General features: G+C 40.3%; 1 protein-coding gene across 2 annotated transcripts in view; it reads right to left on the bottom strand.

Annotated features, from left to right (window-relative positions):
* The window catches only part of LOC138837143 (thrombospondin-4), a 75,684-nt gene that overhangs the window by 26,149 nt on the left and 22,907 nt on the right, over window positions 1-26,628 (bottom strand). The window contains exons 1-3 of one of the 2 annotated variants that reach the window (XM_070035942.1): window positions 17,627-17,714; window positions 12,563-12,766; window positions 206-453 (exon numbers count right to left, since the gene is read on the bottom strand). In XM_070035942.1, coding sequence (XP_069892043.1) covers window positions 206-453; window positions 12,563-12,766; window positions 17,627-17,714 — 540 coding nt within the window. Of the gene's footprint in view, window positions 1-205; window positions 454-12,562; window positions 12,767-17,626; window positions 17,715-26,628 lie in introns of those variants that run through there. The other variant, XM_070035941.1, reaches the window with a different exon arrangement.

Below are 26,628 nucleotides of genomic sequence, written 5' to 3'. Positions count from 1 at the left end.
CAGGGCCACAGATTGTAATTAATTAGTCTTGGTGGTTGTCCTCTGGTAGAGAGACGTGTGGCAAGTTCCTGGGTGATTCTAATATGCAGTCAGCATTGGATTCACTGGCCTGGAAGCTAACACATTTTCCCAGCACATGATTTCATACCCAGTAGGCCCTTGCAGGCCCTCTTTCCATTTTGGAGAATGGTTTGCAGGTTCCTACCTGTGCCTTCCTTTGGAAAGTTCTCAGTTCAATAGACTCAGGATTCTGAGAGAGACCAGAAAAGGCTCTGGGAAGATTCTGAATGGAATCCACTTGGGTGCAATCCACATAGAGCTCTACAGAGCCTGTCCCTCGCTGCAAATTGGTCAGCCTCAGGAGGATCCTGTGCCGCTTCCCATCAGCCAGCTGCAGGTTGTTGAAAACCACCAAATAGATCTTCCCATCATCCTTCAGGTAACGGAGGATGGCTGGAAACAAACATAGATCAATGAATGGAGTGTGCAGTGGAAAGGGGTTAGTTCTATGTCGAGTGGCCTTCTGGTCACAAGGGTAGATCACTGGAAAGAAGGAAAATTGTAACTACAAATATTGATTCATCATCTTACATATGCCAGAAATTGTCCTAAGCACACTCAAGATACTAGGATAGGAGCCTCCTTTCCTACCATGGATGTTTTGTGCTCATGGATACACACATGATACTAGCAACTTTCAAAATAAGCAATAAAGCTTCTGATAGTGAAAAATATAATGAGCAAATAGAATCCTTACCAGAAAATAAGCCCAAATCCAAGTCAGTATCTGGGGGCATGAATCCATAAACTCACCAAACATTCAGTGAACACTACCATATGCTACTTACTTGCTTTAAACATTTGAGTTCTCCTCATGGCCATGCTATGGAAATACAAATGAGGATAATAAAGCCCAAGTAGTGAAAGAGCTTTCCCAAGAACACTGTAAATTGCAGGACTAGAATTTGAATCCAAGTGTGAGCTATTCTATGATTAATGGACTGCTAGACATGGATATGTGTCTGTAAACACATGTCAAATAGAGTGTAATTTTTTATATTGCACTTGAACAGCCTGTTGTTAACAATGTTCAGTTAACAAATAAAGAAGTTAGGAGATCTACTACCTTATTGGTATGAGATCTACTACCTTATTGGTCATACTGGAGCTTAAACTCAGGGTCTTGCATTCTTGATTAGCATTTTTGTTCATGGCTGTTACTATACCATGTGAGCCACATCTTTAGTTCTGACTTTTTGCTGGCTAATTGGAAATATGAATCTCTCAGATTTGTTTGCCTGGATTGGCTTCCATCCTCACTTCTCAGATCTCAGCCTCCTGAGCAGCTGGGATTATAATTGCAAGTCACCAGCTCCTGGCTTTACATTTTATCATCATCATCATCATTATTATTATTGTTGGTCATGGGGCTTGAACTATGAGATCAACAAATAAAAATTTATAAGAATTTTAAATTCTGGTTTTCAGTTTTTCTTTTTATACCATTTTTGTCCTGAACGTATTAGGCCTTAAGATAAAATTTAGTCATATAAGCTGGCCCTTTGAAAGTGGAGCTCCTTGGCTGAGATTTGCTAGAGAGATTAAAATGTGCTACTTTCAAGGTCTTCGTAACTCAACAACAAACTCCATAGGTCCACACACAGGTATCCCTTCCAAATCCAAATCACTCTCCAGAAACAATTCCAGGAACAAGAGAAAGGATGATTGTACATGTTGCTGGACAGTGGATGTGGTAAACACATCACTGCAGCCTAAAAGGTCCAAGCCAAAGCCTTCAGCTGCCCCAGGGTGGGAAAGCCTTAAATTGTCAGAACAGGTCTGGAAGGGAAAACAGTGATGTACATCAGAAGTTTAAACATGTACAGATCCTATGACCTGGCAAGGCCACTTCGGGGACTTGCTGCTAAAGGAATTAAAAGAAGACACATCAAGATATATGTATAAGAATGGCCATTTCAGAAATATTTAATATAGTGAGCATTTGGCAGGACATATATATGTGAAAAGAAACAGTTGGCTACTTAGATTATTGTATGATAGCTAAGTTCCCATAGCTCATACCTGAAACCCTTGCTATAGGAGGCTGAGCTCTGAGGATCATGGTTCAAAGCCAGCTTGAAGAGGAAAGTCTGTGAGACTCTTATCTCTAATTAACCATCATAAAGCCATAGATGGAGTTATAATTCAAGTGGAAAAGCACTAGTCTTGAGCAGAGTAGCTCAGGAAAAATATCCAGGCCCTGAGTTCAAGCCCCAGGACTGGCATACAGTCTCATCTAGAGAGTGATCTCTTTCTCTCTCTCTCTCTCTCTCTCTCTCTCTCTCTCTCTCTCTCTCTCTCTCTCTCTCTCTCTCTCTCTCTCTCTCTCTCTCTCTCTCTCTCTCTCTCTCTCTCTCATACACACATACACAAATTATGGTATGAATAGAAAACAAGCCTCTATGGAATAGCTGTACATTAAAAGAAGAAGATGAGAGTCTAATTATTGTTATATAAAAAAAGGAAGTCATAAGCCAGCATAGTTTCATTCAGAAAAAAATGTGTACGTGTATATTTGCAAGCATACATGTGTATGTATATATGCACATGAACATGTGTGTAGAGAAAATGAGAATATTTCAATATTTATTTAATAATTGTTTGGATGATATGTACTTTTTCGTCTATCTTCACTGTCTAATTTTTCTATGAGACACCTGTTCCTTGTGAGAGCTTATTTGGTGGATCTAGCAGAGGATCATAATATTCATATTTCTCTGTTGGTAGAGAAACTGCTCTTTCGCTGGTGTGGCTCAGCTTCAGAAGGGACTCACATAGCATAGTGAGGGAAAGAGACTCCCACTGAGCCAGTGGCTGAATCAACCCTGGCAACCAATAGGGTGACTGATGTCACAGTGAGATCACCTTCACATCCTAGAAACATCCATCACTTACATATAAACAAGTAAAGACATGCATTGCTGTCCATCCGTGATTTATGGCAAGTACATGACTGGGATTGCTTTTTCCTTAGGAACCCCTCTGTAAAGTGTAAATGTGAGCTTGGTACTGCCTCACGGACCAGCTAGCCAAGAATCCCTATTTACATTGCAGTTTCCCCAAGGAAAATAATCTCAACTGAGAAACTTGAAGGATATATTTAAGGGCTTTTCCCACATTATGCTCTTGTGAGGTTAATTTTCCTGCCCTTCTTGAACTCTGACTAGACTTCCTTTTCCATCTGACTATGGTAAGAGAGAAGGAGAGTAGGAAGCCATCATTCTGTGACTTACAGAGATGCCAGATGGGGTCAGTGAGATTTTCTCTTATGTCTATGTGGTCACAACAAGCTTCTCGAGAGAAAAGAACTGGTAAACCCTGACAAGGCAGACTAGCCAGGGGGGCTATAGATGATTATAGTCTAATAGTAAGTTTCCCGAAGTAAACTCTCAGCAAGACATAAGGGATAAAAAGAAAGAAAAACCTAGAGAAATATTAACATGAACAGAAATTCTTAAGATTTCCTTTCAACCTGAGATCCAACAGGGTTTTTACCCTTTTATTTCATGTTAATTGTTGAGAATTTACAAAAGGAACTCATGGCTGGAAATAGGAGTCGCCTATAGCAGCTAAAAGATTGAGAAATGGAGCCCAAAGAAGCACTAATCCATTTTTTACTTTAATAACTTTATGATTTAGAATTGTTTTTCAAGGTCCTGGAGTGTTTATAAGCCAATAAAAATGCCACTTGGAAGCCAGGCGCCGGTGGCTCACACCTGTAATCCTAGCTACTCAGGAGGCTGAGATCTAGGATCTTGGTTCAAAGCCAGTCCATGCAGGAAAGCCCACTAAACCACTCAGAAAACTGGAGGTGCTGCTGTGGCTCAAGAGGTAGATCGCTAGCCTTGAGCTGAAGAGCTGAGGGACAGTGGCCAGGCCCAGAGTTCAAGACCCAGAACTGACAAAAAAAAAAAAAAAAAAGAAACTTGGACTGCCAAACTTGAATTATGTCACGAACATTTATTCGATGTTCCCTGATTCTAGTTATAGCCACTAGTTCTGGTTCCTATATTAACAATTTAGGAACTTAATACAACGATTTAGGGAATTAAGACTTAAGGACTTAAAATAAATACTGTCTTTTGTAATACTGGGTGAACTTAGGGCTTCACACTCGCACTCTACAACTTGAGTCACACCCTCAGTTCTTTGGCTTTTAATTTGTTTTCAGGTAAGGTCTCTTGCCTGATCTGCCCTCAGATGATCTTCCTAACTCTGCTTATAGACTAGCTGCTATGTCAGGCATGTGTCATTTTGCTCAGCTTGTTTTTCAGATAGAGTCTCGTGCTAGCCTCAAACCATGATCCTTCTATCCCACACATCCTAAGAAGCTGGAATTACAGGTATGCACCACCAATCTCTTGATTTTTTATTTTTATTTTTTACCCAACCTAAGGTTTCTATGAAATTCAATGGAAACATATTTCCCTAGGCATGCTGCCAGTCTTCATAGGTATTTTCAGGGCACATGAGCTGTGGTTTATTTTCATAACTGAATAGCTGAGTTGAATTTTTTTTTGTTTTGTTTTTGTTTTTGTTTTTTTGCCAGTCATGGTGCCTGAACTCTGGGTCTGGGCACTGCCCCTCAGCTCTTCAGCTCAAGGCTAGCGCTCTACCACTTGAGCCACAGCGCCACTTCCGGCTTTTTCTGTTTATGTGGTGCTGAGGAATCGAACCCAGGACCTCATGCATGCAAGGCAAGCACTCTACCACTGAGCCACCTTCCCAGCCCCCTGAGTTGAATTTTATAAATAGTGTCTATTGGGTCTTTTATATAACAGGTACACATTAAATGTATGAACTTCCAATGAATAATTAAATGATTTAGACCTTTTCATATAGAAAATAAAAAGGTCTGAGTGGCAGTTAAACTTCTCATTCGATGTACCAAAGCATACCATGTGTCCACACTCTTACTTAAGGGGATTCTGTACTTCTCGCCTTGCTTTTTGTTGCAATGCAGCACCTGGATGATAAATCTCTCATGCTCTCAGATCTTGTGACAATAGCAAGAGGAAGAAAGGGAAAGAAGAACTGTGGAAACTTTCATCTTCACAATGTCTGCTAGCAGAAAAATTATCAAGGGCCTTGACATTTACCATTCTTCAAACTTGATCCAATAATTCTCCTTTCTCGTGGCTTCCATTTTTCATTTTTCTTTTTTATTGCAAATTCCTTACTTCACTGCCTCTACACTTATTATATCCTACAGCAGCAAGACAACCCCAGAGGGCCGACTGGCGCCTGCTCAGGAAACTTGGTGTTTACATCAGTTGCACTGAGTCCAGCAATGGCTGAAAGCTGTGGTCCCTGGAGCCCCTGCTGCACCCCTTCCAGGCCTTTCCAGAGCATTACCGTGGGGGGAGAGAGAGAGCTCTTTCTAAGGCTCACTTGACCTTGTCATAACCCAGCACACACACAGAACAGAGAGAGCAAAACAGAGGGGACAATAGTTCAGAGGGAGTAAGGCTGTCATCCACCCTCCAGCAAGGAACCAGAAGCCAGCACCTGACTGCGGAAGCTCAGTCCTGCCACACCCCAGTGTCATCACTGCCCCGGGGAGCACTGAGCTCACAAAGATGTTCCTGGGTACAATTCTGTTTCTTCAGCTGCAGCACATTCAGTTCACATGTACAATTTCCCCTCACCACCAGCTCAACAAGTCTGCTTAGGAATTCAATCTGTTTATCTTGCAGGCTTAGTGCAAAGAAAAATGTAGCCATACTAGACTGATGGAGAAGATTCTTGAACTTCAGGTGCTCCTGTGCCAAACATCATGCCTGCCTCTACTCTGCTCCATTTTAGTCTTCTATGTTAGATTCCTGGCTTACCTTGCCACTGCAGGTCTCTTCTCAGATTTGGGGGACTGACAGGTTGATCTTCTTACAGAAGTGCTCTGATGAAGTTACTGCTTTCTTAATGGTGAGCACACAGACAGGTGAATGAAATCTTTCAATAACTCCCTAGTGGCTTCTAAATACTTCACTACTCTCCACTCTACCAAGTCTATGTCTTCCTACTTCTCTTATATACCATATCACTGACATTATATAGTAGAAGGCAATATACTTATTTATAGAGATGACAAAATAGATCAGACAGAATACTTGCGTGACTGCTCTGAATTTTATTATCCACAATTAAATCTTTTAGAAACTAAGGAGTTTTTTTTTTTTATTAGTTTGTTCATTTAAACCCTTTCTCTCCAAATGTATCATCTTTTTGTATACTTGACAATCTGGGGCCTGGTTCTGTGGCGCTGTCCAAAAGCTGTATAGTTCCATACCTGATGCAGAAAGCCCCCTCACTTGCCTGATTAGAGCCTGTCTCAGTGACTGGCAGTGAGTGACGAGCAAATTGAATCAATGAGGTAAGGTGCTTTTGGAAAAGTGGACATGGTAGTCAAATATATTATGAAATGTTGACCTACAAGGTAACCAAGGAGGATGACAGTTTTAACAAATGGGAACTGACAGCATTTTGTCAGGTTGGGACAGGAGTTCAGTCCCCTGGCTCTCAGGCAGCAAATTCATGGGGGCAGCACAGAACTGTCTGCTTTGCTTGGCAGATGGCTTTACTCCAACACTGTAAAATATATAATAGAAACCACCACTGTCAAGGTTTCTTCTTCTTTTAAAGTAATTTACATGTTCAAAAATGCCTTCTATTAAATCTTTTGTAATGGAAATTTTTGTTTATCTTTGCCTATGTATCTTTATAGCTTAGACACAGTAATGTTAACATTTTTGATTCATATAAAAGGTAAATCATCAAATTGCCTTTGCTAAAAGTACTCTGGGTGATAAATTCAGCTTGTTTCAATTTTATTTTGTGCATGTGTGTACTGGTATTGGACTTGGCTTGGGTGCTATCCTGCTGTCCCTTAGCTGTTTTTGCTCAAGACTGGTGCTCTACCACTTGAGCCACAGTTCTAGTTCTGGCTTTTGGCTGGTTAGTCACACAGACTTTTCTGCCTTGGCTGGTTTTGAACCAAGATCCTCATAGCTTAGCCTCTGAATAGCTAGGATTACAGGGAGAAGCCTACTGTTGCCTGGCCGGATTTTCTTATGAAAGTTTGAACAGATGTAAAGTTTACAGAATATATACCTACACAACAGCAGCAGCATAACTATCTAGTAAAAGAAGGGAAGCAATCATATCAAATATCTACAAAGGGCTTTATGTTTTAAAAATTATGTGACTAATCATGATGCCTAACTCTGTGATACAAAGCTGTGAGGCACACAGAATCCAAAGGTCATATAACAGAAGGAGTTGCATAGCCATTTCTTAAGTCATGGAACCTTTCTAGCCTTAGTAAAATCACAGCATATTAGCCTTATAAGTCATCCAGCTTAATATCTCACTTCACAAAGCTCTTCAATAAAGTCAGTGTCTCCTCTCCCAACACATTTCCGGTAACAAGGAACTCATTACTCTGCAGAGAAACCCATTTCGCTTTTGGAAAGCTCTCCACAGTTTTCCTAACATAGAGCCAATATCTGTTTCCCCTCACTTTCACCAATGAGTCCTCATTGTACTCTTCAGTGCTTTAGACAGATTTAGTCTGACCCTCATTTCAAATGACATTTTTTTCAAATACCTTAAGGCATCTTTTATCTCTCTTATCTTTTGTCTGGCTTCTTTACTTTCCTAGTTTTTTTTTTAAACTTTTCAACTGGGTTATGATAATAATAATAATAAAAGGCGCAAGAAGGTCTAAATGGATTCAATTCTTCTCAGAGTACTGTCTGATTTGACTATCTTTGTGAAATGTGTTCAGGACAAGATGTAATTTTAGATGTGGCTTGGACATTTAAGAGTAAAATGAGACTATTAATTTCTTTAACCTGGACACATGTATGTGATATTCAAACTTAAAGAGCTTTTTAAAAACAGTCGCATCATAGTATCTATTCATTCATTCATTCATTCTGCTCAACACTGACTAGTTTCTCCTGCTGCTGACCTCTTAGGTTAGATCTCTCAAATTCTATGCTTCTGCAATTTACTTCTCCCTCTTGGAGCATGGATTTACATCTATGCTTGTGAAACTTTATCCAATTTGATTGTGGCTTGTAATGCCATTTTGCAAATATTGATGACATACAATATGTTCAGTTTGGTTTTCAAACTTTGTGCTGACTATAAACACAATAAATACTGTCTATCTTCATTTAAATCACGATGTTGAGAGTTTCAATGCTAAAGACAATTTTGCCAAAAAGCTTCTAGCTACATAGTGATAAATCACCTCACAACACTCAGCAGTGCTATTATCTATCTGTCTGTCTGTCTATCTATCTATCTATCTATCTATCTATCTATCTATCTATCTATCTCTTATTCTTTTTTATATTATTCAGAAAGGTATAATCAGTAACTGCATAACGTTATTTTGTGCAGTAAAGATACATTATGCTCCACAGCATTTCTTAATCAGCTTAGAGGTTTCGTGGAAAAACAGTTCCGTGTGACTTATCGTCAGTAACTCCAATTTTGTGTTCAAAAAATTCCAGATTTCTTTTCCAGGCAATCTTAAATTACATGAAGAATACTACAGACCTCTGGGAGTTTGTGCTAGAAAGTTCACTAGCCTATGAGTTTCAGAATCCACCTTGCCTCTCTTTCTAGAAAGGAAAACATATCTTTCTCCACTCTGTTCTCTGTGATTTCTAAATCACAGTGATGTTGCTACATGCTTCATCAAACATCCCAATATGGAATGACATAGACAACTAAAGTCACTGAAGAGATTGGTATTATTCTATCATGAAGATATTGGGTATTATTCTGCTATCTCCTCATCTAGCTCAGGTGGTTGTTTCCTGCTAATTGTTCTTGACCATTTGAAGAGTATTTCCTTTGATGGATAAGATAGAAGCAAAAGAGCTGAATATGGATTCTTTCAACATGTGTTAATCCTGAATTATATTCTAGGCAGGGGCTTATTCCTTCTTTATTTTGAACATAGCTTTTTGTGTGTGAAGTGTGAATCATTAAATTTGACTCAATTAGATATTAGCTTCTCTGTCCTAAGTTTTGTGAAAGTTTAAAAATTCTTAACTTGTTCTTCCTATAGTTTTGTGAAAATTTCAAAATTCTTTCCATCTTCGCACAAGACTACTTTAAAGCTGAGCTAATTGAATGGTTAGAATCTTTTAATAGTCAAGAATAAAATGAGCCTTGAGCTTTTAGAACAGTCTTGGAATATTGAAAAGAATCAATTAAGGTTATAATTAAATTCATGGCCCTTTATCTTTCCCCACTCAATATGGAGTCCAGAATATTAATTTCTGAGCTTCCCACCACTCTCAAGCTATATTTATCTTTGGCCAGAAAGTTCAAGAACCACTGTTCTAGACCATTGGACATCTCCTATCTGTAGGCTCTCCTTAGTCCTGATAGCACATACAGGTAGGTTTCTTTCATTTCCACAGCATTAACTCGTTCTTCAGTGACAAAGATCAAAGAAACAGTTCTTCTCATTGTCTTTTTTCCTGAAAGGTAAAGCTATTTTCAAGGCAAGCCTTTGTTTTTGGAAGATAAACACTGGAATCTAGCTGTCCATCTATCTATCCATCCATCATTATGTAGTATTTAAAATATGAAGTTTTAAAATTGCATCTCAGAGTCTAAGGGGGATGATTACATAATTCAGTTCTTACAGTTGACTTGTGAGACAGCTATTATCATTCTACTTTAGAGATGATAAATGGACTAAAACAGATTGAGATATGTAGTCATGGTGACCAGTTGGTAATTAAAACCCAGGATACTAACTGGAAATTTGTCCATGCCAGATACTACAAAAGCATCAACCATATTCGGCCAAGTGGTTTCTGTAGAATCCTTATTTTTATTAAGACTTTGCATTCACTTTGCTAATAATTTGACCAATATTATTTTCATATTATTATACTTTCATTCAAAAAGTCTTCGAGATTCACTTACTAACCCGCCTCACTTTTTTGAATACTTACTATGTACCAGGATGAGGAAGTGTGTTAGTGTTTCATAGCTATGACAAAACACATGGGATTGACTACTGAAAAGGAAGAAAACATTATTTTGACTCACAGTTTGAGAGGCTTCAGTCCATAGTCAGTTGGCTTCACTGCCTTTGGGCTTGTGTGAGGCAGACTCATGGTGGGGATACATGATACAGCAGAAACTACTCACTTCATAGGGGCCAAAGCATAAAGGAGAAAAGCAGGAAGGGTCTAGGGTCCCAAGATGCCCCTCAAAGGTATGACCCCAATGACCTGAGTTCCTCTAACTGGGCCCCAACCACTAAATGTTCCATCGGCTCCCAACCATGTTGCCAACTGGGACAAAGCCTCTTGCACATGGGCCTTTGGAGAAACATTCATCATTTAAACCCTAACAGGAGTGTCTATCAACCTTTTCATCTAGAAGTCGATAAGCTCGTATTTATGGCTTCATTCTATTATTGGTGGTTCTTCAGAAGAAACACACTAACAAGCTCCTCACTCATTTCTCTGTCTGCCCCCTGTATTTAGTGTTATACTTGTCCTGTCAGAGCAAATGGAATCAGTTCAGAAGTGACTTCCTTGTGTGTCCTGGTCTCATAGACTCTCGATGATGAATTCACACAGACGGAGCAATTTAGGAATAGAAGGGAGATGCAGTGATAGTGACAAGTTAGGAGCAGAGTTTTTCTCACTACAGAGGACCTTGTAGCCATTAGGTTGAATAAGCCAATGTGTCTAAAATAGTTTAGTCAGAAGCTACTGGACTATAGATGAAGAGAAGTGATTGCTATAAGGGAGGAGCTCCTTCAATAAATGCAAGGCAAATTAGCTTTTTGCTTGGAGGGGGAGCTGGGGTATGGCACTGGGTTTGAACTTGCCATGCACATGCCATACAGGGGCTCTACCACTTGAGCCACACCACCAGCACTTTTTGTTTCTGTTGTTTTTCTGATAGTGTCTTATGTTTATAACTGGACTAGCTTTAACTAGGACTCTCCTTTTACATTTCTGGCATAGCCAAGATGACAGGCACATGGTACTACACTTAGTGTTTTTATTGATCAAGATGGGGTTTTGAACCCAGTTCTTTCTAACCAGACTGGCCTTAAACTGCAATCTTCCTGATCCCTGCTAAGATGTAGGCATAGGCCACCATGCCTATCTCCATTCTTTTTTGCTTTAACTCTATAGTCCCATGAAAGCTAAGAGTTAATCTTTTAATCTAAAGAGAGTAGAATCTAAGAGACATCCTGAAACACTAAGAAGCATCTCCTTTTAAAGCAAGTGGAAAAAAAAAAACCTAGGCAGAAAGACCGGTCTTCCCTTCCTGTTTTATTAAATGCATGAGACAGCAGAACATGTATCTATCACATTCCTCAATAAACAAGAACAGGTGTTGTCCCCAGGGCATGGGTGGAAGGAAGAGGATGAAAAATAGTGACCTTTCTTCTGGGGAGTCATTTCTCAGTGCTTGCAGTCCCTCCCTTCGGCAGTAAAAGAGATGACAGCAAAGGGGTCAGAAAAGTGAGAGCTTGTGTAAGCTGTCAGGAAGCAAGCAGCAAAGAGCCCTTTATTCTCTTCTACGGGAGGAGGGTATTTTCCCTATCCAGGACAGCTAGATCCTTGCAGAGCTGTGAGATAGCTCTGCTCAGACTCCGGAACTTAAGAATGATGGGATCTGCTGTTAGGGGCTGAATGCTTGTGTCCACATCAGATTCTGAATTAAACTCTGAATTTCCAGTAAGATGGTGATTGGAGGTAACTAGCCTTGGGAGAGGCAAGTAGGACTAGATTAGGTGGTTCCCTCATGGGGAAGAAGACTAGAAAATATGCTCTCGGTACTTTTTATAGAGGATACAATGAAATGATGAACATCCGTAAGCCAGAAAATGGGCCCAGAAGTGGAGGTGTGCTTCAAGTGGTAGAGTGCTAGCCATGAGTGACTAGGCCAAGTGAGAGCCCAAATAAATTCAAGCCTCAGTTCCAGCACACACACACACACACATACACACACACACACACACACACACATGCACACACACACACACATGCACACACACATACACACCTAGGGGGAGAGAGAGCATGAGCGAGCAAGCGAGAGAGCGAGGGAACGAGAGAGACAGAGATAGAGAGAGAGAGAGATAGAAGAGAGAATGGCCCCTTATCAGCAACTGTATCTGGCAGCACCTTGACCTTAAGACTTTGAAGCTCCCAGAACTGTGAGAAGTAGAGTCTGTGGTGATCCATTAGTATTCTATTGGTATTTTGTTACAATAGCTGAATTTTGACAATGTCAGAAGCTATCTTGGCCCAAAACAATTCTTTCTTCATATAATCTCATCTTCCACTATAGGTAAATGAACAATAAGAAGAATGTGATATTGAAAATGAAACAAAATGTGTAAGAAACAAGTTGCACAAGGGAACCATTTTCAGGACAGTGGACACCAATTCTTCGGATAGAAGGGGAGTTTTAAGGAAATGCTCCTTGCAAATGTACTTACCTTTATTTAAGCGTCCCATTACAGTAAATTCAAAATATTTGCTATTGTCCGATGAGGAGTAGAGTCCAAAGATGGTGGCTGAGCTTTTAGTCTGCAGCTTGAAGGTGGAGATCAAGTATAGTTCATTCAGGGCCGGGTCTGTCAGGACAGGCTGCAGAGCAGCAGGGTTCAGCCTCTGACTGGAGGATGGCAGAAGGTCAAAGACTGGGAGAGGGAGGAAGGGAGAGATTAACTTTGTGAGAGATTAAGTTTGAGGAAAACATGTTTCTTAGGGACCATTTGACAATAGCTACAAAATAATGGAAATTTACAGTGTGCGCATGCATGCGTGCATGCGTGCGCGTGCGCATGTGCACACTTTCATGTACATGTGCCAGTTCTAGGGCTAGAACTCAGATCCTGGACTCCATACCTCAGCGTTTTCTACTGAAGGCTAGCACTTGAGCTACAGCTCAACTTCAGCTTTGTAATGGTAATTAGAGATAATAGTTTCATGGACTTTCCTGCTGGGGTCGTCCTTGACCCATAATCCTCCAACCTCAGTCTCCTGAGTAGCTCAGATTACAAGTGTGAGTCACCAGTACCTGGCACCTTGTTTCATGTTTTCACATTGTCAGGCTCACAAATTCTTCCTTGTCACTTGGTAGTGGCTGCACATTTGAGGCAGTAGAAATACAGTATAATATTCATCTAGTTAGAGTCCTTAAGGGAAGACTAAATTTGCAAACAAAATTGGATGTGGCTACACTAGTGGCTTTGAAAATGCCCACTAGGAAAAACACTGAGGCTTGAAATACAATGGGGACAGGTGAAAGCATCCAGCTCATTGTTTTTCTCATGTCCTCAAGCAGCGAATTTCAGTCATGGGTTCCCTTAGGTACCTAGCAGACCAGAACCAATTGTATTTTCCTGGTCAGTGATAAATGACAGTTAATATAGCTGAAGGCATGGATGCAGTGATAGGTACAGGGTCACTAAAATGATTGGCTGCCTTGTGAGATCTAAATATTCCCTTTGTGCCTTTACAATTCTCCAATATTTCTCTGTTAAAAAAATAATCCTATGGTGGAAACAAAACAAAATGATGAGGTTTCTCATTCTTGACTACAGATTGATAGGTAAAGTTGATGTGCAGAAACAAAAATCTGCATTTGTATTTATATAAGTTGTCTTTGATCAAGTAAGCAACACTTTTTAATAAAAAGTGTTTTAAGATTTAGTAAAAGCTATAGAAGAGTATGTTTGAAGTCACTTAAAAGGCAAAGGCTCAATGTGGGTAATACTCACTAGAAGTCAACTTAGAATTTGTTAGTTTATGCAATTATTGTTTGAACAATTCTGTAGCATACAGGAACTTCAGTACCTGTCTCTTAGATACGTAATCTGATTACTAAAATGATAATACTAATAATTTATAAGGTGCTCTTACAAGCATGCTAAGCATATTAATGGAAAAATGAGCAAGGAACATGAAAAATCAATTTACAGAAAAAATTATAAATCATAAAGAAGCATATACATCAATTTTCATATTTACCTGATGGAGAAAGCCAAGTTATATAATAGGACATTATTTTAACTCCAAATCAGAAAAGTCATAAACACAGTAATAGCCAGTAAGGATTCAGGGAAATGGGCCCTCTTTTTCATTTACTGCTTGGAAAGTTTTAAGTAATATAAATACCCTGAAGACAGTTTAAATAATAGTATTAAAGGCCCTAAAACACAAATGTCCTATGACCTAGAAATTCTACCTAAAGAAATTCATAACAGAAATAATAGATAAGACAGCATATGATTTAGGTACAAGGATATCTGCCATCAAAATTCTAGAATTTTATTTAGGAAGGAATTAGGTAAAACTCTAAATGAAAGAGAAATAAATCCTGAAGCTCTCTTGACAAAGTATTTTGCCATGAAAACATAAACTCTCGTTGGTTGGGGAACGCTAACCAAACCATCCTGTGGCACTTTAATCACTCAATAAATTACCAACTACAATACCAAAATACTGAAAATAACATGTGTCCTTTGTTACAAACCTGGCTAAGTTAATTTCAGTTCTTAAAAAATACAGCTATTTAAATACCTTCAGATAGGAAAAGATGTTTGTGATAAAGTAAAAAAAAAGATTATGAAAGTTTGTCACACAAACTTTTGAAAACATTTGAAAGAGAAGACAACATAACAGCCCATTCATATTAGTGGAAGCTATCTAATATTTTTCTTATGCAATTTCTATTTTCTTTTTTTTGGGGGGGGCGTCTGGTCGTGGGGCCTGAACTCTTGGCCTGGGTGCTGTCCCTCAGCTCTTTAGCTCAAGGCTATCACTCTACCACTTGAGCCACAGCACCACTTCCGGCTTTTTTTTCTGCTTATGTGGTGCTGAGGAATCGAACCCAGGGCCTTAAGCATGCAAGACAAGCGCTCTACCACTGAGCCACCTTCCCAGTACCCCAATTTCTATTTTCTGCAATGAGTAGATACTGCTTTTATTATAAGAAAGAATGAATAAAATTCTAAAACAGGTAAAAATTCAAGTACTCACAAACATCTGTTTTCACTTTGGCTTCTAATTGATCTATCTATACCTCACATAATAATGAATATACTACTAGATGTGTTGGAAAAATAAATCTATTGTGTGTGTTCTTTCTAATTTTCCATGTCCTCAAATTATGAAGACAGCTGCCTACTTTATTTCAAAAAGAGATGGTTATTATTACTGTGTTTATTGTTGTTGTTTTCAGCAATTGGAAACTTTAGATTCCTACCAATGAAGGTATCCTCAGAAAAGAGATATGTTCAGGGTAGATGAATGCATCCAAATGAAACATGGCACTGTTCATCCTTGGTTCGACTTTGTTCAAGTCCATAATTTAACTCAAACTAAAAGTTCTGTATTTCAATCTATATGGTTTGTTTGATCCATTTGCTGCTCTCTCAAGAGGCAGAGTGAGGATTAGTTAGTAATGACTTCAGGATGTTTAAAAAAGGAAATAAGACACTATCATTTTCTATTAATGTTATTGCCTTTTTAGTCCAACCAGAATCCAAGCACAAGCCTCTAGTGTTAGAGGTGAAATTGCTGCTACCAATGAACCCAACTATTATGTAAATTGAATACACTAATTTAAGACTTGTAATTCCCACTCTAAAAGGAGATAAGCAAATTATCCAGTTGAGCTGATGGTTATCTACTCAATAAGAGAGTCTATCAAAAACTTGACTTAATCAGATCATCTACTGCAATTAAATTAACCAGATAGTTAGATTCTAGCCTGAGCTTTTAAGTCTCCATAAAATTGCCAGGTCCAAGAAGCAGAAGTCCTGCCTAAGGTACACCACAAGGTTGTGCATTCAAATGTCAAGAATTTATTATTATAACACAAAAATATTGGATCCAAATACGAATGTGTCAAATAATCTTTGCCACAAGAATATTTTTTGAATTGTACCAAAAATTAGCTCTTATATGGTCATATGTACATAGCTTTTGAGCTTTTCTGCTCATCTGGTAAGATTATTGCAACTAAGGGAAACCATAGGACCTAAATTTCTTTGGGTCTGGCTTACTTCACTGCATATGATTTTTTCCAAGTCTTTCCATTTCCTAACAAATGGGGCAGTGCCATTCTTTCTGATAAGATGATGCTAAACGAAATGAACCCCAAGATTTGGACATCAGAGGTTTTTCTTTGTTGTTGTTGTTTTTTAATGTACTATGTGATTTTTTTGGTTTCTTTTGTATGTTCTTCCCCCTATTGTATTTCCTGTTTCACTGTATTTTATTTTGTATATACATTTATCTAATTTGGGGACAGGAAGGGGGATAACAAAATGCTGAAACAAGGACACAAGGTGACCCATTGCAACAATGATACTCACAAGACACTATGCTGGAAATGAACTTTACAATTTGGGAAGGGGAGAGGAGTGGGAAAGGGAAGGGATATTAGGAGAAAAACAAAGGAGGGGGTAACAATGTTCAACAAGAAATGTACTCATTACCTTACTCAAGTAACTGTAGCCCCTCTTTACAGCATCTTTACAGTAAAATAAAAAAAATTTTAAGTTAGTTTTTCTGGCTTCCTAGAAGCACAGGGCATAATGCATATTACAGACTTTGGCATTTCCAGTATTTCAACCAGATCTGAAATTAGTTGCACAGGAATCCCTGAAACCACAATTCCGGTTTTCTGGTGTGGAATCAAGATGAGTTTCTTGGTGAAATGAGCAGTTTAAGTGAGTGATCCTTGTGATGGGGACTTAAAGGGGTTGAAAATGTTTTTTGCTCTGGCTACCTGGAGAATAACAGTTGTCACTTCAAGCGTGTGTCTCTTCGACTTTTCTTAGTTAATAATAGAAATCAACCCAGGCACCAAGTTCAAATAGGAATATGGCCTAAAGTCTTATTTTCTTTTTCTTTCTTTCTTTCTTTCTTTCTTTCTTTCTTTCTTTCTTTCTTTCTTTCTTTCTTTCTTTCTTTCTTTCTTTCTTTTCTTGTCTTTTCTACAAGAAATTCTGTTTAACCTAAAGAGCTCTCTGTCCGAGGGCATTTCATTTTACCAAGGGCAGGAATATTGAGGCATCTATATTTATTGAATGTTTAAAACCTTTCCATAGACAAAGACCAATTTCTCAGTCCTTTCCACGTGTCTCAGGAATCAGTACACTTAGCCAACCTCTAAATGATAAGAAAGCGTGCTTCTTTGGGATCCAAACGGGAAGGCGGGTGACAGAGTAGAGGCATGAGGAGGAGGCTGTGCTGGGGGTGGACACAGCTTCGGCCTCCCCAGGGCATCGCAGGGGCCGAAGCTGGTCTTCAGCAGCCCGTGATTTCACCCAGGACCTTGTAGGGAGCTGTGAAACGCTTCACCACATCGCCCTAGGCTGAGAAAAAGCTTTGCATCCCTCCAACTGTTGCTGTTAGGGAATGAATAATCGAATTTCAGAAACGTCTAGACTCTACCCACAACTTCCAATCACAATGTGCTTGGATCCGAGCCCCAGAGCGACAGGGATGTGCGGGGCCTGTGAGCGCGGAGACGATGGCCCACTTACCCTGCGGGGCGGCCTGGGCGCCGGCCCCCGGCCACGGCGGCAGGACCAGGTGCAGGAGCAGGAAGGCGGCTCCACGCGGGGTCAGCATGTTCACCGGTGGGTCGGACGAGCGACGGCGATCTCGCCGGGCCTCAGTGTCCCGGGGCTGGCAGGGTGCCGTCCCAAGTCGGGGGATGTCCCCTCCCCACCCCGTGGGCCGCGCAGGTGTGGGGTGCGGCGTCCGGGAGCCGTCGGGGACCGGGAGGGCGCTCGCGTCCCGGCCACGCGCGGAGCTGGGGCGCCGGCGGCTGGGCTGGACGGCCGCCACCCGGCGCTTTATGGTCCGGCCGCCCCGGGGGCGGGGGAGGACCCGGGCCAGGGCGGCCCCCTTTGGCGAGGATCCCCCTTTGCCGGGAAGGGTGGGGAGGCGCGAGCCGGGGCGGGAAGGCGCGGAGACGGCGGGTGAGCGCGGACCGGCATCCTGGGGGGCTGAGGCGGGAGGGCGAAGGGAAGGTGGGCGACAGACGGGTGCTGCGGCCTGCCAGCAGGCGCGAGGACCCGCGCAGACCCTGCGGCCTTTCCTGCTCGTTCACCTTCTGAAAAGGACTGCGTTTTGGAGGGGCTTCCAGAGTTTCCCTCGCTGAACGCATCCCCGCGGCACTGCGGGGCGCCCTGCCTCGAGGGGTCCCGGGAGCAACTGGCTTCCTGTACATGTCTCCAGACTTTCCTTGAATCATCAACATGTGAGACTCGAATAGTGACCATTTGGGAGTTTCTGTATTTCTAACGGAAATAAAACACATCTCAAGGAATCCATTCAGAACCCCCTCCCCTCCTTCTCTCGCTCTCCCTCATTCTCTTTCTGTATATATGTGTGTGTGTGTATATATATATATATGTATATATATATATACATATATATATATGTGCATATATGTTAGTGCTGCTGTCTTTTGTGGAGAAGTTATTTGCATTCCAGTTTCCAAATTCCCCGTCTACCCACCTTCTTCCACACACTAAAGATTCTGAAGTAGGCCGCAAAAGACAAGGAAGGAACATTATATAATTCGTTTTCTCCTAACACAGTGTAGGGATGAACTAGAGGGGCCAGGGAAGATATCTGAAAATCTAGGGCTAAATTTTCCTCATGTAACAATCTTCACTAATGTAGAGGAGATCCAGCTGATGATTTCTAACTTTTTTTTTTAATTGTGAAAATTCTGTACAGAGGGGTTACAATTACATGGGCAAGATAATGAGTACATTTCTTATCAAGCATTGTCGCCTCCTCCTTTGTTTCCCCTTCCGATCCCTTCCCAGCCTCCCCCCGCCCCCCCCAATTCTCCCTGCCCCCCCCCAAAGTTGTAAAGTTCGTTTTCGACATAACAACTTGTACTTCTCATTGTTGCAACGGGTCCACCTGTATCCTTATTTAAACGACTTGTTTTCTAACTTTTATGTCTGGAAGAATTCATTCAAAAGTTGAAGAAACTATCTGCCACTAACTAGGAGATTAACGTGGTGTCTATTCCCAAAGATAGAGGAACCATCAATTAGGGTTTAAGTTTACAGCTACTCTTGGAGAGTTGTGCTTTCCTTCCAGTTCTCTTCTATTTAAGATCTAACAGACTTGGAGGGGGGAGTTAAAGAGGTGGGGGAGGGAAAGGATAGTGGGAGAACAACAAAGAAGGGGGTAACAATGCTCAACAAGAAATGTACTCATGACCTTACTCTTGTAACTGTCACCCCTCTGTACAGCATCTTTACAATAAAATAAAAATTAAAAACTCTAACAGATCTACCGAAGCTTCCTTTAGTGTCGTGTTAAAGTCACTGGATGAAATGAATCACCGTATATCCACCAATGAGAGCTCTGGAGAGACACAAGGATGTGTAAATAAGTTTCTACTTAAACTTGGGAAATTTTAGGTCCCCAAACCTTGTCTCCAGGACTGAGTTGGAACAAGCAGAACAGCTTTGCTTTTATCTGTTTCATACAATGCACTTCAGAAGGGATTTTCTTTGAAGAAGTGGATATTGACAGGTTTGAAAGCTACTATTTAGTGAGCTTATTAAAATCTTTTTGGGGAGCTTAAAAACACAATTTAGATGCTTACAGGATACCAAGGAAACCAAACATGGAAAGGGACAATGAAAACTGGGCTTGGTGGCACTTGCTTGAGGAAGGAGGTTTATGAGTTCCAATCAACCTGAGCTATAGGGAGTTCCAATTCAGCCTGAGCGACATAGTCAGACCCTGTTTCAAAAAACAAAACAAAACAAAACCTTAGACAACAACAAACACACATTTAAAAAAAACAGAAAAAGAACAACTAGCATACTGTGTGTGCCATAGCTTACTCTGACATATAAAATAGTTGCCTGTGTGAGTCCGTGGGTTTCCTCTCCCACCTAGTATTCCTCCCTCCTCTGTATGCTGGTCAGCAGTCTGGATAGAATGAGAGAGTAGATAGAAACTAGAATGGTTCCCTCCTTTCTGTCCTGAACTCTGTCTTTGGAACTCTTGTAGGTAAGAGCCACAAAGCCTACTTTCTGCCCTGTGGCCATTTGTCCCTCTAGCTACTAACAGTATCATGGTTCTCAGTTTGTCATCTCAGTTCTACCACTATGTAACTGTTTCCCTCTACTAAGTTCCTCCCACTTAAAATACCTGGTGTGTTTTCACCAGGTGATATGTATGAGTAAAACTAAGCTGTAAGTTATTTGAAGGTATTATATTTTAGGCATCTTAGCCATTTTTTAGAAATCCCTGATTTTTAGTAGGTTCCCAGAACAGTAGCTTGCATATATAGGGACACAATAAATGTTGGTTGAACTAAGCTGCTACTAAGTGCAATGGAGAAAAGAAATATATCTCCATTAGCCTAACAGAACTGATAACTATGTCTAGAAATCCTGCATTTTTATGAAGCCGCACACAGGGGAGTCTCAGTAAGTTTCCTCTTCATGTTTTCTGAATCAAGAGGAAATTTTATTTCAATAAAATTAATTAAATCAACTGTCAAATCTAAGGCAAGGAGGGAAAGAGCTCAATAGTTTCATTTCTGTGTCACCTTGTTAAAATCAATGTGGTTGCCCTTGCCCTGAATTGTATTATCTTAATAGTGTATTAAACTATCAGGCTTTGTGCACCTGAGAATTATCACATTTGCTTTTGTAGCACCAATTCCAAATACAGTGTTTGAACACATAATAGTGAATAAATAGATCATTGACTCAACTTCTCTTTCCAACTACTTTGAACTGGAAAAAAGAGATACTATGATGTTAGTCACCTGTGTATAATATAAATACAGTAGGTTGGGGAAATTGACTTGCTTGTTCAACAGATGGGTACACAAAGTGCTTCAAATCAGATGCTTAAAAAGTGCTTGTGCAATTAGGCTTGCTTGCCATTACACCTCTGTCTTTGCCAAGATAGCATGCCTACATTCATATAATGAAGGGTCATCAACATGGAGAGGAGTATCATCGGTTTAGGAAAAGCCAGACAAAATCAGTTGATGACTGACTCATACAGACAAATGAGCTCCAGGAAGATCATCAGAGCTGTCTAGCTGACTCCACACAGAGAAGCATTAAATTTTTTTTACCAGTTATTGAGGTGTATGTGTGTGTGTGTGTGTGTGTGTGTGTGTGTGTGTGTGTGTGTGTGTGTTTGTGTGAATGTTCTACAATACTATATTGACAATGGGTAATTAGAATACTAAGTTTCTTCCCCTTCCCCTTCCGTTTCTTCTTTCCCTTTCTCCTCTTCCTTCCTCTCTTCTTTTTTTTTTCCTTTTCTTTCTTTTTTAAAAAGTTGGTCATGATCCTATTGCAATGTTGATAGGAATGTAAACTAGTACAACCAACTCTGGAAGGAGGTTTGGAGGTTCTTCAAAACACTAAGCATAGAACTTCCCTATGACCCAGGCATACCACTCTTGGGCATCTATTCAAATCATTTAAGTTAGGATATGGTAAAGACACTTGTGTACCATCTTCATTGCTACACTATACACAACAGCCAAGTTATGAAAACATCCCAGACACCCTACAACAGATAAGTAGATTGAAAAAAAATGTGGTATATATACACAATGGAATCTTACTCCTCCATTAAAAAGAATATGGTTATGTCATTTGCAGGAAAATGGATGGACCTAGAACAAATCATGCTAAGTGAGCTCAGAAAGACAAACAGTGCTTGTTTTTTTTCTCATATGTGGAAGCTAGATCTAAAATATACTGGACAGGATAACCTCTGCAGGACTCCAGGAATTCACAGACAAACAGACCAAAAGAGGATAACAGAAGGGGAGGAACCCAAAGGCATAACTCCCTTGAACCAAATACTATTTGTTGAAGTGAGTTCCAGGCATGGGTTATTAATGTTGTTTTGGTGGAGGTATTATATGTGTGTGTGTGTGTGTGTGTGTGTGTGTGTGTGTGTATTTTCATTTTTTCTGCTTCCTGAGAGGAGAAAGGGGAGGACATAGAAAGGGAAGGAGGAAAGCTTAATAAATGTAATCATGGTATTCAGAATATACTATGTGGAAAATGAATTATGTAATTTGTGGGCAGAGACTGGAGGGAAAAACTGGGGGAAAGTGAAGGAAGGAGAGACATTGTCCAAAAGGGAAATGTATGGCCAGGCGCTGGTGGCTACTCAGGAGGCTGAGATCTGAGGAGTGCGGTTCAAAGCCAGCCTGGGCAGGAAAAGCTGTGAAACTCTTATCTCCAATAACCCACCAGAAAACCAGAAGTGGCGCTGTGGCTCAAGTGGTAGAGCACTTGCTTTGAGCTGAAGAGCTGAGGGACAGCTCTCAGGCCCAGAGTTCAAGCCCCACGAACCAGAAAAAAAAAAAAAGGAAATGTATGTATTACCTGATGACAACCCTTCTGTACAACATTTTAATAATAACAATGAAGTTCTATTAAACATGTTGGTCCTGGTGTTTGAACTCATAACTTCATACTTGTTGGGCAGGCACTCCCCTGCTTGAGTCATATCACCTGACCTTTTATCTCTGATTATTTTTGAGAGAGGGTCTACTTCTAGTCAATCCAGTCAACCTGAGTTGTACCTGTTTTATACTTGTTTATATTTCTTTTGGAAGATGGGATGAAGGCACATGCTGCCATACCCAGATATAGTTTGAGATGCAGTCTCACAAACTTTTGCCTGGGGTCGCTTCTACCTTCCATCCTTCAGATTTCTGTTCCCCACATAGCTAGAATTACAGATATGAAGCATAGGTGCCTGATTTTTTTCTCTGTTTGAATACACAATGTGTTGTGATGTACAATAGGATGATTTTTTATTTCTGTTGCTGGTCCCTGGGGCTTGAACTCAAGGCTTAGGCGCTATCCTTGAGCTTTTGTGCTCATGGCTATAACTTGGGCCATGACTCCATTTCTGGCTTTTTTGGAGGTTAATTGGAGATAAGAATCTTGCAGACTTTCCTGTCCAAGCTAGCTTCAAATTGTGATCCTCAGATCTCAGCCTCCTGGTCATCTAGGATTGCAGGTGTGAGCCACCAATGCCCACTTAGAATGCCATTTTTGATCTGACTATTGACAATTTCAAGCCCTACTACTTCCTTTCCTCTCAGCTCCAATTGATGAGAAAGCCTGGATGCTAATGCTGGCTGTATGTTTCATCTCTGGACACTCTGGCTCATGCACAGGGATCCTTCCTACCAAAGCCATTCTCCTTTCCCTGCTCTCTCAAGCCATTTGCTGAGCAGCAGGCTAGTCTACTTTGCTCTTCCTAGAATGGCTTATGATGTGAGCAATAGACTTTTAAACCACTTCCCATGCCTGTGTGGCATCAGCATTAACCTTGACATCTAAACACAATTTTAAGGATGGGAATGTGGTCCATGCTACTCCTGAGGGATGGGTACAGCAGTCTTCTAACATTCCTCTTGAGGAGCGGGAGACATTACTCACCATATACTGCTGTTTGGCACAACTGAGTAGCTTTCTTATACATATTTGTTCGTTGAGACATGTATAACACTATCATTAGTTCTGCCAAGTTTCTATCTGGATTCTCAAAGGGACCATAAATGAGATGGTTACTAACATTTAAAAATGGGAAAGGTAATATGGTTTCCATTCTGCTTTGTGGGATGACATTTACATCACAGCCCTGGGAAAGTGGACTTTGCACTGCTGTTTAGTTTACTGTTAATTACAATGGAAGGGAATCTATTAAGTGACAGCAAAATAGCTTTTCTAGAAGCCACTTAGCACAAATAAGAGCCCAGTAAATGAAGCAGGGGGCTTTTGATTAGAGTGTAATTTAAACATAGATTTTTTTTAGGTTTTTAGAAGATATTTTGTTTTAGCAATTAGGCACTGAAGATTAGTGAGGTACAAAAAGGAGTTGTAAAATCACTTTCTTTCAATCTCACTAAGGGTCTCAGTAGACTCTATAAAAAGTCTCTCATTAAGCTTCTTTAATATACTTTACTAAACAATGTGTAAAACTCCTTAGGAAAAAATACCAATAAATGAACAGTGAGGATTTTTTTTTTTTAGCTAATAACCTTGTCTACCCAACTTGGAGTCCAGAGAGAGTTTTGACAAGTACCATCTCTTAAATTAGTCAATTCCTTCATTAAATAGCCCATTCATCTATCCATACTGTAAGTCCCACAATATTTAATGATAATGATGATTACTGTGCCAAGAAAACCCAAATTTAATGCCAGATGGCTAAATACACTTACCATGAAAATAAGGCACAGAGTACAATGAAGTAATAGGACATGGAGCAAGCTCATAAAATACACTAAAATTGTATCAATTTGGAAGAAAGGAGTTCAGAATTTGGGATAAGTTGACTGGATCTGAGTTGAGGTTCAACGGCAGCGAGGAAGGAGAGGTTTGTAAGCACTCAATAGCATTACTCGAATACCTGGAGATATATTTAATCTAAGACATGAGGCATTTTGATAATTAACTGTTACCAGCAAACTTGGTACTGGTAACTACAAACAACCCTTGGCTAGTTCATAAAGAAGCTGGATTAAAAATCTATTATTCTTTCTAATTCTACATAAAAAGATGTGACTTTTACTATATTTTGACAAAAGCATTATGCTCAAAAGGATATTTGCCTATGAAGTATGATATTTTACAATCTATCCTCATTGATGTAACCAAAAATTCAACTAATCACTTAGCACCCATGCATTAATTTACTCAGGAAATACTTAGAATGTTCTCATCAATGTCTAGACAACAATTATGAATACAATGTCTACTCTGCATCAAGTTCTACTCAGGAAAATAAATAGTACATGCTGTAATAAATAGGGATGTGTCATAAGAAATAAAGACATACTGGGGAGAGAACAACTTGGAGCTAGAGAGTGTTAGAAAGGGCTTCTAGAAGAGCTAGCTTTTCTCTTACATGGTAAAAATGTGGAGGCATTGTTTAGGTAACAAAGTTAGGGGAGAGGGAATTCCCTCACAAGGAGAGGGAATGCATTGTTAGATGAAAGACCATGAGAGAAATGCCAACAATATATCTGGTTTCTGAGTTATATGCCATACACGGACATACAAAGGGTAGATGAGGGCTTGTCTTCGCCATGGTGAATTTAAGGCACCTGCAGCTGTTCCCTTACACTTACATGGGTTTATGGTGCAGGAGGAAGCTTTATAAACATGGACACCACATACACTTATAAGGAATGACCAAGGCTCTTAAGTATAGATGAGTGTAAAACAAGAAAAGCTAAGGGTAAAGTAGAACAGTGAGGAGAACCAACATTGAAAGACTGCAAGAGGTGAGAGAAAAGTTGAGACGTGTGGTGTCAGGCAGGCAGGGTGAAGGATCACAAATTCATGGAATGGCAAAGCAAGATGCAGACTAAATCAAAAAGAGGGCTCAGGGTGTAGCCCAGCAGTAGAACATATGCATGAGACTCTGGGTTTGATTGCCAGCACCAAACAAGTAAATAAAAAATAAAAAAATATTTTTCTTGGGTTTAATACTGAAGCCATCAGTGACTGAAGCAGTTTGATGGAATAGTGTTGAAAGGCCATTTGGGGGTGAGGATATAGACACTGAAGTGGAGATTACAAGGGTCACAGGGCAGTGAGCTCTGGAGGAGCTGGTCAGTGGGGCTGACTTCATGGAATATATACAAATCTGGTTTCATTCACACGGAATAGAACTTCCAGGGTGGGAATCACAGATAAGTGATTTTTCTTAATCAAGGGCCACAAAAATGAAAATAGTATGTATCATTTGCTGGTCTATGAAATTTGATAATGTATACTTTTGTCTTTCTTTTATCTTTTTTTTTTCTTTTGAGACAGGTGTCTCAATGAAGTCCAGGCTGGCCTGGAAATCACTAGGTTGCCCAGGTTGACCTTGAATTCATAATCCTTTTACCTCTGCTTCCCCAAAGTTGGGATCATTGGCATAAGCCTGCTATTTTATGTCTTCTTATAATGATCTTTCACTTTAAGATGACTGTCACCATTCCAATGACATGAGCTTCATGGGAACTAAAGGCCATCTATGTAATATATAGTGACAATTTCCAACTCTGAGGGTTTACCATATTCTATTGCAGAGTTTATGGAGTGTTTCAGGACATTTGGCAGTTACTGAGCTTTCCCCATGGTTGTAAGATGGCTGCTGCAGCAGCTTGAAAAACCTTCCATCTCTCCTCTCCTCCCCTCCCCTCCCCTCTCTTCTCCTCTCCTCCCCTCCCCTCTCCTCCCCTCTCCTCTCCTCCCCTCTCTTCTTACTGCTTTCTTCCTCTCCTCTCCCCTCTCCTCCCCTCTTCCTCTCCTCCACTCCTTCCATTATCTTCCTCTTCTTTCCCTTCTTTCCTCTTCTCTCCCTTTTCCTTCTTCCCTTTTCTCTTCCTCTTTCTTCCCTCCTCTCTCTCCCATTTCTCCTCTTCCTTCCTTCTGCTCCTTTCTCTCCCTTCTTTTCTTCCCACTTCTCTCTCCTCTCTCTTCTCTCCTATATTTTCTCTCCTCTCCTC

Source organism: Dipodomys merriami, unplaced genomic scaffold (genome assembly GCF_024711535.1).
Source record: "Dipodomys merriami isolate MVZ:Mamm:240054 unplaced genomic scaffold, mDipMer1.0.p SCAF_263, whole genome shotgun sequence".
NCBI classification, from domain to species: Eukaryota; Metazoa; Chordata; class Mammalia; order Rodentia; family Heteromyidae; genus Dipodomys; species Dipodomys merriami.
Note: the sequence above shows the minus strand (reverse complement) of the source record. Positions and strands in the feature narration are given on the sequence as shown.